A 12848-nucleotide genomic window follows, 5' to 3' on the forward strand; every position below is an offset into this window, starting at 1 on the left:
GATTTTTTTGATTTTTGAATTGATTTTCTGTTCGGTTTCAGTAAACCATTTTTAATAACAGAACCAAACCGATTAATCAATAGTTTTATCCGTAACAATAATCTTCTTCTAAGAATATTATATTTCAATACTTCGAAATGATATTTATCCAACTTTCTTCAACCATTGTATTCTTGATCTTGACATTTTTATTTCATTAGTACATATATTAATTCGTTTCGTATGATAGTGACTTTAAATTACATTTATTATTATCTCATATAGTGACTTTGACAGTTAGCTATTCACCTGTTAAAACTTAAAACTGAGTTCATGAGTAATCCTTGCGTATATTTTGGAACTAATGTGTAAAATTGTTTATGATGTTCATGGTTTTGATTTTAGTAAAATTCTTAATATTAATAAAGGTTAAAAAAATTTGGTTTGTGCTAAAAGTTTGGGTTTAGCGGTTAATTAACTGAACCAAACTAAATTAACCACTAATAATCGATTAACCAAAACCGGATTAATCGAAACCGAACAATTATTAAATTTTAATAACCAAAAAGTGTTTGGTTAAGGTTTCGGTTATTGCCATTAACAAACCGAACCTAAACCGTACACACCCCTATGTGAGACTGAGTTATCCTTCTTTTTTATTGTTATATTAGGTTTTTTATTTTTATTTATTACTGTTATTACTTTTTTATGTATATTTTACTTTTTAATTTTTTTAATATAAAATTTTGACGAAATTATTTTTTAGGTTAATTTTCATACATGTAATGAACGTAACTGAAGCCGATCAAATTCATCTCAACTCGACGCTGCAATGTGTAGCATCCAGAAACTTCCAATTCAAAAGTGTCAAATTACCAAAGTTAAGGGGCCCAAAATACCCTTAACATAACTAAGAACCAAAGGCCCGAACACATATGATAGAAACCAGCACGAAAAACGAGAAAAATCATATCCCGATACCTATCACGCTACGAATGGGCATATCCCAGAAACCATCGCGCGACGTGATGGAACAAGGAGGAAGTCGAGGATGGGCGTTGTCATGCTACGCGACGGGCCCTCCCATCTCTCCGTTGCCCTAGCGACGTAGCCACCACGGTAGAGTGGCACGTGGCACCACCTAATAGGCCACATGGCAGGTCTATGGTTGAGTTTTGCGTTTTTCCGATGAGTTCGTTGTCGACGGCGATGATGGTGACGAAGAGTGTTGATGGCGCCGACGAGCGGAGGTGAAGGAGGTGTGTTGATGTCGGTGAGGGGTGGTGGAGACGGATTGAGGGAGAGGGACGAACAGATTAGTGTAATTGTGATTTTGGGTTTCTGAAAATCAATGGTTAGAAGTATCGCGTACGTAATGTACAATAAAGGATTATTGTATTGGATCCTCTCTATATATATATAACATGAAAGACATTAGTAGCTACTAGCTAGTTCTTCCGTAGTGCATATATCCTAATATAGAATCGTAAGTTTCACACACCAGGACATGGCAATCATATTTTTGTCACAAACAACAGACAAGTCTTCGAATTGAACATCAGCCGTTAGGGAAAATGCGTATTGTGTTTGTTCATTTGTAGTTGGTGCGTACGTCATGCCGAAGATCAACATGATATACCTATGTTGAATGCCTCTCGTCACGTCTTTGGCATGTTGGATGGACAGTTTAACCTTCTAACCCAATATTACTGAACCCCTCCAAATGGTATTTGTGCTGGATAATATATGTTTTGCCACAAGAATAGAATTGGTAAGGTCTTTAATCTTTTAAATCATTAAATAAATTAAGAAGTCAACTATGTCTTTTGTACCATATATATACTTATACTTCATACAAGACTGGAAACAGTAATGTCATGTGTAACATTACAAAGTACATACAAGAAAACAAAATATATAATAAGTAGTTGTGATAAACACTAATATACACATTAATGATTCTGGTGGTATAACGTTGCCTATATATGTTGTTGCAACGGGTAGCTTATGATCCAACCTTTTGCAGCTTATTAAACATCGAGGAAAAATAAATGTTGGCGTAGATACGGTGTACTCCTGGGAATAAGCACTTGATCAAGAAGAGGGCCTTAACGAACCTCGGTTGTGTAATGGACGTTTCTCCCTTGCATACTCCAGACACTATGGCTTTCACACATGCATCAGGTGACATCGTTGGGTACACATCTCCTATATCTTGCCGAAAGTGTATATGTAGTTTGGTTTAGTAAGCTTTTGGCTTAGTAATATATAACAGATAGTTCGATCTCTTGCAATTCGTATTACTGCTTACTCTTTTTAGGCTAACACCAGCAGTGTTGGTTGAATATTTTGCTGTTATGATGTTTGTTTTTATGAACCCAAGTGTCACGATTGCAATTTTTACTACCGGGGACACTTCATGTCTAAGGGACTCATAGAAGCTGATCAATGCTGCTTTACTTGCCTGGGAGAATTAAAAAGAAAATCAGATTTTATATCTTTAATGGTCCCCTTTGGCCATGGTTCCACTCAAATAGAAGTTATAGGATTGACTTATTCAGTTTATTGGATATATTATGGTTAAGAATGATAATGCATGAGTCAAGCTAGTGAATATAGTGTTCGTTACATTGTAGACGCCGCCTTTCGGTATGTTCAACACGCCAGAACCCGAGGCATTAACGACGATGGTTCCATTGGTTTTCATGAGGTGCGGGATTGCAAAATGAGTTGGATACACCGATCCCCAAAAGTTTATGTCCTAAACATGTAATGGAAATCCATTAGAGTTGTGCACATGAGTTTTTAGTTAGTAAAGTTTTAAAGGATTAATATACCATAACAGGTACAAATTTGGAGACATCAATGTCAATAGAATAAATGGGTCCGATTCCTGCGTTACAAACAAGATGATCCACTGCGAACCACGTAGCATGTTAATGGCTTAATTCACACAAAATGAGGGTGAAAAAAGCTACTTATTTAAGAGATTCCTGATTACTCACATTGACCAAAATGTTTAACACTGTCTTCCACGAACATCCTACACTCGTCGACCTTTGACACATCAGCAAACAAGTAAAGAACATCAGGAGAGCCAAGTTCACGAGCCGTACTGGCTACTTGCTCGAGTCGACTCTCTGGTTCTTCTATCGCTGTAATCGCTAAAAGCGTCCCTCGTTTTGCATATTCATATGCCATGAGCTGCCATTTTGCGTATTTATTGAATACACACGAGTTGACTTATGTTTAAGGTTATGATCGATCATTTACGTACCTCTCCAAGTCCTGATGAAGCACCGGTGATCAAGACCACTTTCCCGGACATGTTTTCATTGCGTCGGAAGCTTGAACTTACGGTGATTACGAGTTCCAAAACGAATAATAAAGGTGAAATAAGAAGCAAAAATGACAAGAAGATGTAATACACAAGTGCATTTGTGAAGTTGTTATTAAAACATGCTTCATACATGACTGGCTATAATTAGAAGCACCACCACTCATCTCCTATGAATTTATAATTAGAGTTTGACGGTTGAGTATAGATTTGGCCTTCTGGAGTGGACCCAACTAATTAAACTGTTAGTCTATAAGGTCGTTAAACTGTCACATAAATAATGTGGTATGAGTTCAACAAATATCTACATTAACTAATTGGAACTATCTCTTGATTAATCATATTAAACAAACTTGTACCCAAAGAAAACATTCATTAATAGCAAATCCAATATGCATGTCTAACTCGATGAGATTCTGCACAAAACAAACACAAAGCTGGCCGGGAAAACGATTGTTTACAAAGCTGGCTAAACCAAAACGAGAATGTTCGACAATAAGAAACGGTGTTTTATGGGTTTTAATTGTTTAAACCATCATTTCTCCAGATTTGACAACTTCACAACCAACCAGAGATGGACACAAAACCAGTTTGGGCCTGGTAAACGGGTTTCTAACCCGACTCGATAATACCAAAACCCGGTTTGACCCAAACCGATTCTAAACAACCCCTACCTGGCTGTTTGGATACCGGTTCCCCCTCTCACGGCCCAAACCAATTCATAACCCATCCCAATAACACAAAAACCGGTTCCGCCAGTTTGTATACCCAAACCAGTTTCTAAGTTGACCCAAATCGATTTGTATGGGTTCAAATATTTTTTATGGTTTCTCCTCAAACCCGTTTTGACCAAACCGATTCGGTTTATAACCCGAACCGTTTTGGTCCCATAACCCATATTGTGCATCTCTACAACCAACAAGATCTTGGATATATGTTAAGCCCACAAGCATTGATCATAAAAATATTAAATCAAGCCCTTTTGTGTCAACATAATTTCAAGCATTTTCTTTTATCTTATTTCATGTTAATCTAATTTTTTATAGCTCTCTTTCCCCATAATCTACAATGGAAAAAAAAAAGAAAAAAAGAAAAGATCAAAGTAGTATGCTTTGTAGTTATAGAAATGTATTTAGTATGTAAGTAACATGAAATAACATGTATATAAGATACACCAATCAAAACTCAAAACACAATTAAATTAAAAGGGTTTAAAATATATATAATTTTATAATTTCATTCTAAGTTTTGGGAAATAATAAACTCACCCTCAAAAGATTCTTGGGCCCAAACAAATTTCTATACTAAGAAGGAAGCAGAATGTTCATCAAAACTACTTGTAGTTTACTCCTAATGAAACAATCAGGTACAGTCATTTTGTTTTCTAACCAAGTTCTTAGGCCTTTTGTCATATGCTAAACAAACTTGTAGACGAAGCCAGGAAGAAGACCTTCGGTAATGGCAAAGAAGACACACTTGTGTAACTGCCTCAAAACAAACTCAAAGCTGGCTGAACCAAAATGGAGGATAATGACAAATCAGAAAGAATAATCCTAAAAGCATTAAGAAATGTATTTAAGAAAAATTACAGTTAGTGATAAGTTAATCTTCCTTGTTATAAAAGCAAGATATATATATATATATAACACTATGAAAACTAACCAACTTGTAGAAATGGAGTTTCCTAATTCTAGGCGATTGAGTGAGCATATTGTGTGTGTCTCAGTAGCTATTAAAGTGCTGCTGTTTGTTAGAAGATTATTCCTAAAGAATAATGTCGTATTCGATTGGGTCCACTCATGTGGTAGAAACTAAACTTCCTCTTGCCTCAATGATAAATACCCATTAGAGTAGCATTGGCATATACACGTTCCCAAAATATTCAATCACCATAAGCGTTATGAGATACAAAATGTCGCCAACAATCGGTCTTGTGTTACTTCTCTCTTGCATCACCTTTTTCAATGTATTTCCTACCAAAGCCACTGACCTCAAAACTTACATTGTTCACTTAAGTTCACCTCAAGTCCAGACCAGAAACATGATTGAAGAATGGGACAACTCATTTTTGTTAAAAGTAGCTTCACGATCAAACGGGAAACCAGAGATGGTTTACGCGTACCATCATGTGATTACTGGATTTGCTGCTAAAATGTCACCGGATCAAGCAGAGATGATGGAGGGTCTGAGTGGAGTTTTATCCATAAGGCCTGAAGGTATGTATCAGTTACAAACAACTCGTACACCTAACTTTCTGGGCTTGCGCCATAATTCAGGGTTGTGGAAACACTCAAACTATGGGAAGGGAGTCATAATCGGTCTTATAGACACTGGAGTTACTCCAGGTCATCCCTCATTTAATGATGATGACGTCCCCCCTCCACCATCAACATGGAAGGGTAAATGTGAAGTGGCAGGCTGTAATAACAAGCTTATCAGAATTAGAAACTTTGTTAAGGGAAGTTCTCCGGTAGATGAGGAAGGCCACGGGACACACACTTCAAGTACGGCTGCAGGAAATTTGGTAGAAAACGCAAATGTTTTCGGATTGGGGAACGGAACTGCGAGTGGGATGGCACCACTGGCGCATGTAGCCACTTACAAAGTATGTGTCACCGGCTGTGACGACAGTGATATCTTAGCGGGCATGGATGCAGCTATTGAAGACGGTGTTCATGTGATGTCTCTTTCACTTGGTGGGAAGTCCTTACCCTTTCATGATGATATTATGGCAGTTGGCGCCTTCAGTGCTGTGCAGAAAGGGATCTTCGTGACTTGTTCAGCAGGTAATGGTGGGCCAAAGAGTGCATCATTATCAAATGAGGCCCTGTGGATCCTTACGGTTGGGGCTAGTACAATCGATAGAAGATTCATGACAACAGTTGTTCTTGGGAACGAGATGAGACTTCATGGTGAATCCTTGTACCAACCAAAGGGTTTCGACCAGAAGTGTTGGCCTGTTGTTTACCCCCCAACAGGGTGCTATGAAGGGTCGCTGGACCATATTGATGTTAAGGGGAAGATAGTGTTGTGTGATTATGATGAAGAGAATAGTAATGTGGATAAGGGAGTGATGGTTAAGAATGCAGGAGGAGTTGCCATCATAATTGCTAATGGCATTGTTTCTGGTGAAAGTATAGCAGCAGATGCTCATGTTCTGCCGGCATCATATGTCGGTTACAAGGAAGGAGTTAAAATTAAGAAGTATTTGTACTCAACTTCTTCTCCCGTTGCAACTATCAGTTGTAACGGAACTGTGGTCGGGCTGAAATCAGAACCAAAGATTGCTTCTTTCTCTTCAAGAGGGCCTAGCCGTGCAAGTCCTGGAATCTTAAAGCCAGACATTACCGGGCCCGGTGTGGATATTCTTGCAGCATGGAGCAAGTCGGTCGATAACCAAACAAGAACCAAAGCAACATTTAACATCATAGCAGGTACATCGATGTCTTGCCCTCATCTTGCAGGCATAGGCGCGTTGCTCAAAAGCGCGCATCCAGAATGGTCTCCTGCTGCTATCAAGTCTGCATTAATGACCACGGCTAGTCAAGTAAACCAAAACAGAGAGCCCATTGTAGACGAAACAGAGCTTCCTGCTGATGTATTCGCCATCGGCTCTGGTCACGTAAACCCACCAAAAGCCCATGAGCCAGGCCTTGTATTTGACATCCAGCCCGAAGACTACATTCCTTATCTTTGTGGGTTGGGTTATACGCCCAAACAAATCGAAACCATCATTAAAAAGAAAGCTACTTGCTCAAAATCCATACCGGAGGCCCAGTTCAATTACCCTTCTTTCATTGTGTCTCTAAAAAGAGGTGACAGCAAAACATACTCAAGGACAGTGACTAATGTGGGTTTGGCAAACTCGCGTTATTTGGTCAGGGACGTTTCTTTACCAGAGGGTGTAAGTCTTAAGATTGTGATTCATAATGATGAGGGTGTCATGAGCTTCACAGCGGTGAAGCAAAAGAAAACATACGAGGTAACGTTTATTCGAGATGTTAATGATAACGAGAAAGGTCCATATGGGCAAGGGCATATGACGTGGGTAGATGAATCTGATATGTATACCGTTAGAACTCCATTTTCATTCAAGTTTGAATGAAGATCCAGATATTGTAGTGCCTGCACCTTGTATAATATGAACATCTATCTATATATGCTTTAATATATAAATAACTAATATGATTGGATGAAAACTCATTGTTTTCATATGTTTCGAATGATTTATATGTTTATTATTATAAAATTTTGTAAAAATAAATAGGAGAATCGTTGAAATTTAACGGTGTATTTACACATTTATTTGGACTATAACTACCTGAGGTTATGATTTAAACAAGTTGATCTTCAGTCCTTAATTCCTTATATTCTATAAGAATTCGGGTTTGGCTCAGTCCTTGGGTCTGGACCAAGGATAACCGACATAATCAAGTCCGTACCAAATTCAAATTCTGTTATATAAGGACAACATTTTGACTTCAACTATCCTTGAGTGACTCTATTATATTATTAACACCAATATATACGCCTTTTTTGAGATGTGTAAGTCGTAAGAGGAATCACATTTTCATTTATCAACAATAACCTCGTGTGTTTGCTAACTGCTTATTATAGCCTAAAGACATCTGAACAAAAAGGAACTGAAGAAAGTCAACACAAGACTCACCTTTGACCCTATTGGTCTCAGCAGCAAGCTTTCCTTACAACTCCAGTGAAGCCTTTTGCTGCAATCAGTGTTGGAATGTGTCAAAATTACTCAAGAGATACTTATAAAATAAAAACAAACTTAAATCTTTCAAATATTCAGACTCCACAAGACTAGTAGACTACAAATCTTTTTACAATAATATTCACTATCACTCAATGACTATATACCTGTATTGAGAACAAACAAGTTACTGATGATTAACAATGATTACTAACCCTACATGCATGTAAAAGAATCGAATTAGTAATTTGACTATTACTTGGTCAACTTAAGATAGAAACTTGATCTTATAGTTTTAACAGAATGTCAAGTTAACAGTATAAAAAAATAAATCACAAGTTATAGTAAAACCAAAGCACACATCAAATAACTAAAATCAACTTGTGTTGGTTTCAGAGCCACTTCAGCTGCCTTCATCCGCGCAACTGAAACAACATTGTCATTCCTGATAATATGCGTATAACATATATCCAGAGCATGCATCAAAGTGAGTGAATGACACTTTTACTTCAATGAGAAAGAAATGTGAACAAATTGCAAATCTACCACATTGTAGTTCTTGTACACCTATAATAATTTCTGAAAATTGATTGGATGATCATGATCCTAATTCCTATACCTTATGATGACTTTTGAGACTGAAAGTTAGTTGTTCTAGTTGGTTTTTGCCTTCGGTTGATGGATTTTTGAAGTAAATTAAGTTTATAATCTCGCACATGCATTTCATTAAGCAGTTGGTATACATACATTAAACAAAATGTAGATGCAAGTTTCATTTAATTCATCACAAAATAACAAGTTTAAATAATATTCATCACTATATTTAATCACTGAATTTGGTAAATAGTTTAATGTGGAAGGGGTTCACAGGAATATGAAGTCAAGGGGACTGAAAAAGATTTGTGGGTTCGGTAGAGTTAAAAATTTAAGTCAGATTTGTCAAAGATTCAGTCAACATGTCAACAAAATTCAGCAATGGAGAAATGATTTGACATTGGGTCATTGACTGTTTCGGATTTTGTTGACTAACCAGTCAATAATTGTTCATGACAAGAGTATGGTCTAAACTAATTACATATATGAGCCTAAATACACCATGACAATGTTTTAAGCGAAGAAGAGTGATTCTATGGCCCATAAGAGTACATCAAGAAAGAAGCAGAAACATGTATATAAGATGCACCAATCAAAACTCGAAACACAATTAAATTACAGAGTATTAAAATAAATATTATATTAAAATTTAATTCAAAGTTTCGGAAAAATAAGTAACTCACCGGCATAAGATTCTTGAGCCCAAACTAATTTCTGAATTAAAAAGTAAGCAGAATGTTCAACAAAATTACTTGAAGTATATATTCACCTAATTAATCAAATCACGTATAGTCATTCGGTTTTCTAGCCAAGTATTTACTTTTTAGGCCATTTTTGTTAAACGCTAAAACTGGAGGATAATGACAAATTGACAATTCACAAAGAATAATCCTAAAAACACTAAGAAATTTGTTAGAGAAAAATTATAGTTAGTGACAAGTTAATCTACCTTGTATTAGAAGCAAGATATAGCACTATGAAAATTGAAAACTAGCCAACTTTCATGGGTTTTAAACCACCTTTTAGACAAGGGAAACTTTTAGAAATCAGTTTCCTAATTTTAGGAGATTGAGTGAGCATAACTTATCAAACTATGTGTGTATCAGCATCTATTAAAATGCTGTTGTTTGTTAGAAGATTAATGCTAAAGTATAATACGTATTCGATTGCGTCCACTCAGGTGATTATAAACTAAAGTCATCTCGCCAAAATGATATATAAATACTTATCAAGATTAGCCCTTGACATACAAATATCCACAACATCTTCAGTCACCATAAGCAGCGGGTAAGACATTCCAAACAAAATATGTCGCCAACAATTGGGCTTGTGTTACTTCTCACATGCACCAACATTTTCAATGTATTTCCTACCAAAGCAACTGAACTCAAAACTTACATCGCTCACTTAAGTTTACCTGAAGGCCAGACCCGAAACATTAATGAATGGTATAACTCGTTTTCGTTAAAAGTAGCTGCGCGATCAAACAAGAAACCAGAGATGGTCTATGCATACCGGCACGTGATTACAGGATTTTCTGCAAAAATGTCAGCAGATCAAGCTGAGATGATGGAGGGTTTGAGTGGAGTTTTATCTGTAAGGCCTGAAGGTATGTATCAGTTACAAACAACTTGTTCACCTTACTTTCTAGGCTTGCGCCATAATTCAGGTCTATGGAAAGACACAAACTATGGGAAGGGAGTCATAATCGGGGTTATAGACTCTGGAATTACTCCCGGACATCCGTCTTTTAACGATGATGGCGTCCCCACTCCACCATCAACATGGAAGGGTAAATGTGAAGTGGCAGGGTGTAATAACAAGCTGATCGGAATAAGAAACTTTGTTAATGGAACTTCTCCGGTGGATGAGGAAGGCCACGGGACACATGCTTCAAGTACTGCTGCAGGGAATTTTGTAGACAATGCAAACGAATTCGGATTGGGGAATGGTACTGCAAGTGGGATGGCACCACTCGCTCACATAGCCAGCTATAAAGTATGTATCATCTATATCGGTTGTCCAGGTAGTGCCGTCTTAGCGAGCATGATGCAGCTATTGAAGATGGTGTTGATGTGTTATCTCTTTCACTTGGTGGGAGGTCCTTGCCCTTTTATGATGAAACTATAGCAGTTGGCGCCTTCAGTGCCATGCAGAAAGGGATCTTCGTGAGTTGTGCAGCAGGTAATTCTGGGCCGGACAATACAACATTATCAAATGAGGCCCCATGGACCCTTACAGTCGGGGCTAGCACAATTGATAGAAGTTTCAGGACAGCAGTTGTTCTTGGAAACGAGAAGGAATTTCACAGTGAATCGTTGTGCCAACCAAATGGTTCCGACCAGAAGCTTAGGCCTCTTGTTTACCCCGCAGGGTGCGATAAAGCGACACTGAACCACATTGACGTTAAGGGCAAGGTGGTGTTGTGTGATCATGTGTATCGGATGAGTGATATTGGCAAGGGAATGGCAGTTAAGGAGGCAGGTGGAGTGGCCATCATAATTGCTAATGACATTGTTTCTGGTGAGAATATAGAAGCAGAAGCTCTTGTTCTACTGGCATCATATATCAGTTACAAGGAAGGGGTTGAGATTAAGAAGTATTTGAACTCAACTTCCTATCCAGTTGCGATTATCCGTTGTGATGTAACTGTGGTCGGTGTGAAATCAGATCCAAAGATGGATTCTTCATCTTCCAGGGGGCCTAACCTTGCAAGTCCTGGAATCCTAAAGCCAGACGTCACCGGGCCTGGTGTGGAAATTCTTGCAGCATGGCATAAGTCGGTCGGCAACCAAACTCGAACTAAAGCAGCATTTCACTTCTTAAGTGGCACATCAATGTCTTGTCCTCACCTCGCAGGCATAACCGCACTGCTCAAAAGCGCACATCCAGAATGGTCTCCTGCTGTTATCAAGTCTGCAATAATGACCACGGCTAGTCAAGTAAATCGGAACGGAGAGCCTTTTGTAGATGAAAGAGGGTTCCTGCTGATGTATTCGCCATCAGCTCTGGTCACATAAACCCACCAAAAGCCCATGAGCCAGGCCTTGTTTTTGACATCCAGCCCGAAGACTACATTCCTTATCTTTGTGGGTTGGGTTATACGCCCGAACAAATTGAAACCATTGTTAAAAAGAAAGCTAGCTGCTCAAAAACCATACCCGAGGCCGAGCTCAATTATCCTTCTTTCGCGGTGTCTCTAAAAAGAGGTGACAGCAAAACATACTCAAGGACGGTGACTAATGTTGGTTTGGCAAACTCGAGGTACAGCATCAAGGACATTTCTTTACCAGAGGGTGTAAGTATTAAGATTGTGATTCACAATGATGAGGGTGGTATGAGCTTCACAGCAGTGCAGAAAAAGAAAACATACGAGGTAACATTTAGCCGAGATGTTAACGATAAGGAGAAAGGTCCATACGGGCAAGGGCATATGACGTGGGTAGATGAATCTAATATGTATACAGTTAGAACCCCATTTTCATTCAAGTTTGAATGAAGATCCAAATATTCTTGTGCCTGCGTCTTGTATAACATTCACATCTATATATGCTTTTATATATAAATAAGTAATATGATTGGAAGAAAATTCATTGTTTCCATGTGTTTCGAATGATTTATAAGTTTATAAATAGGAGAATCGTTGAAAGCTCGAGATCAGAACCAGAAACAAGGATGAAAAGGTGTTGCCTGTGGTTCACACAAAAGTGGCATCATTACTGCATGCTTGCTGATAATGGTAATCATCTACCATCAGAACAATTAATTCTAGTTGGTTTTGCCTTTGGTTGATGAAGTAAAATAAAATTATTATAATCTCACAGAGGCATTTCATCGAGCAGTTGGTATGCATACATCAAATACAATGTACAAACGTCAAGTTTCATTCAGTTCATCACCAAAATCAAAAGTTTAAACAATATTCATCATTATATTGGATCATTCTCGATTATATGTAGACTAAAAATCAATAGGAATATAATACCTGCATTCCAGGAAGTTAAGGTAGATAAGAAGATATCAGTCGTCCATGGCAGGAATCTTAAATTATTTATATCAGGCATGTGAATTTAAATATGACCAACACGGGTTCACTTGTTCAATCGACTTTTTCTTCCATGTAAGCAATCGATAACTGTGATCATTTTTAAAAAACAGAAAACCCCAGCCATTTTAAAATTTTGATATTTTCGGATTATTAATAAAATCTCCGCAATTATTGAGTAT

General features: G+C 37.7%; 1 protein-coding gene and 2 pseudogenes across 1 annotated transcript; 2 read left to right on the top strand and 1 right to left on the bottom strand.

The window, feature by feature from the left end:
* Positions 1 to 1977: 1977 nt before the first annotated feature.
* LOC143589161 (11-beta-hydroxysteroid dehydrogenase-like 4A) lies at positions 1978 to 3451 on the bottom strand. Its single transcript, XM_077070002.1, has 6 exons — positions 3257 to 3451; positions 2985 to 3183; positions 2817 to 2896; positions 2609 to 2740; positions 2284 to 2443; positions 1978 to 2187 (listed from the first exon to the last, which is right to left on the bottom strand). Exons 1-6 carry the CDS (start codon positions 3449 to 3451, stop codon positions 1985 to 1987), a joined length of 969 nt encoding a protein of 322 aa, XP_076926117.1. The 3' UTR covers positions 1978 to 1984.
* Positions 3452 to 5201: 1750 nt separating this feature from the next.
* On the top strand, positions 5202 to 7421 carry LOC143589162 (subtilisin-like protease pseudogene; annotated as a pseudogene).
* Positions 7422 to 9929: 2508 nt separating this feature from the next.
* On the top strand, positions 9930 to 12120 carry LOC143589163 (subtilisin-like protease; annotated as a pseudogene).
* The last annotated feature ends 728 nt before the right edge of the window (positions 12121 to 12848 follow it).

The sequence above is a fragment of the Bidens hawaiensis genome, unplaced genomic scaffold (genome assembly GCF_021521415.1).
Source record: "Bidens hawaiensis isolate Kalapana, Puna unplaced genomic scaffold, B.hawaiensis_p1.1 tig00037257_1, whole genome shotgun sequence".
NCBI classification, from domain to species: Eukaryota; Viridiplantae; Streptophyta; class Magnoliopsida; order Asterales; family Asteraceae; genus Bidens; species Bidens hawaiensis.

Bases quoted from the DNA above. Each gene is read 5' to 3' on its own strand.
- LOC143589161 (XM_077070002.1), bottom strand. From the start codon at position 3,451: ATGTATGAAGCATGTTTTAATAACAACTTCACAAATGCACTTGTGTAT. The intron at 2,897-2,984 runs GTGAGTAATCAG...CGTGGTTCGCAG, and splicing joins TGTTAAACATTTTGGTCAAT to TGGATCATCTTGTTTGTAAC. The intron at 2,444-2,608 runs GTAACGAACACT...TAATTCTCCCAG, and splicing joins CGAAAGGCGGCGTCTACAAT to GCAAGTAAAGCAGCATTGAT.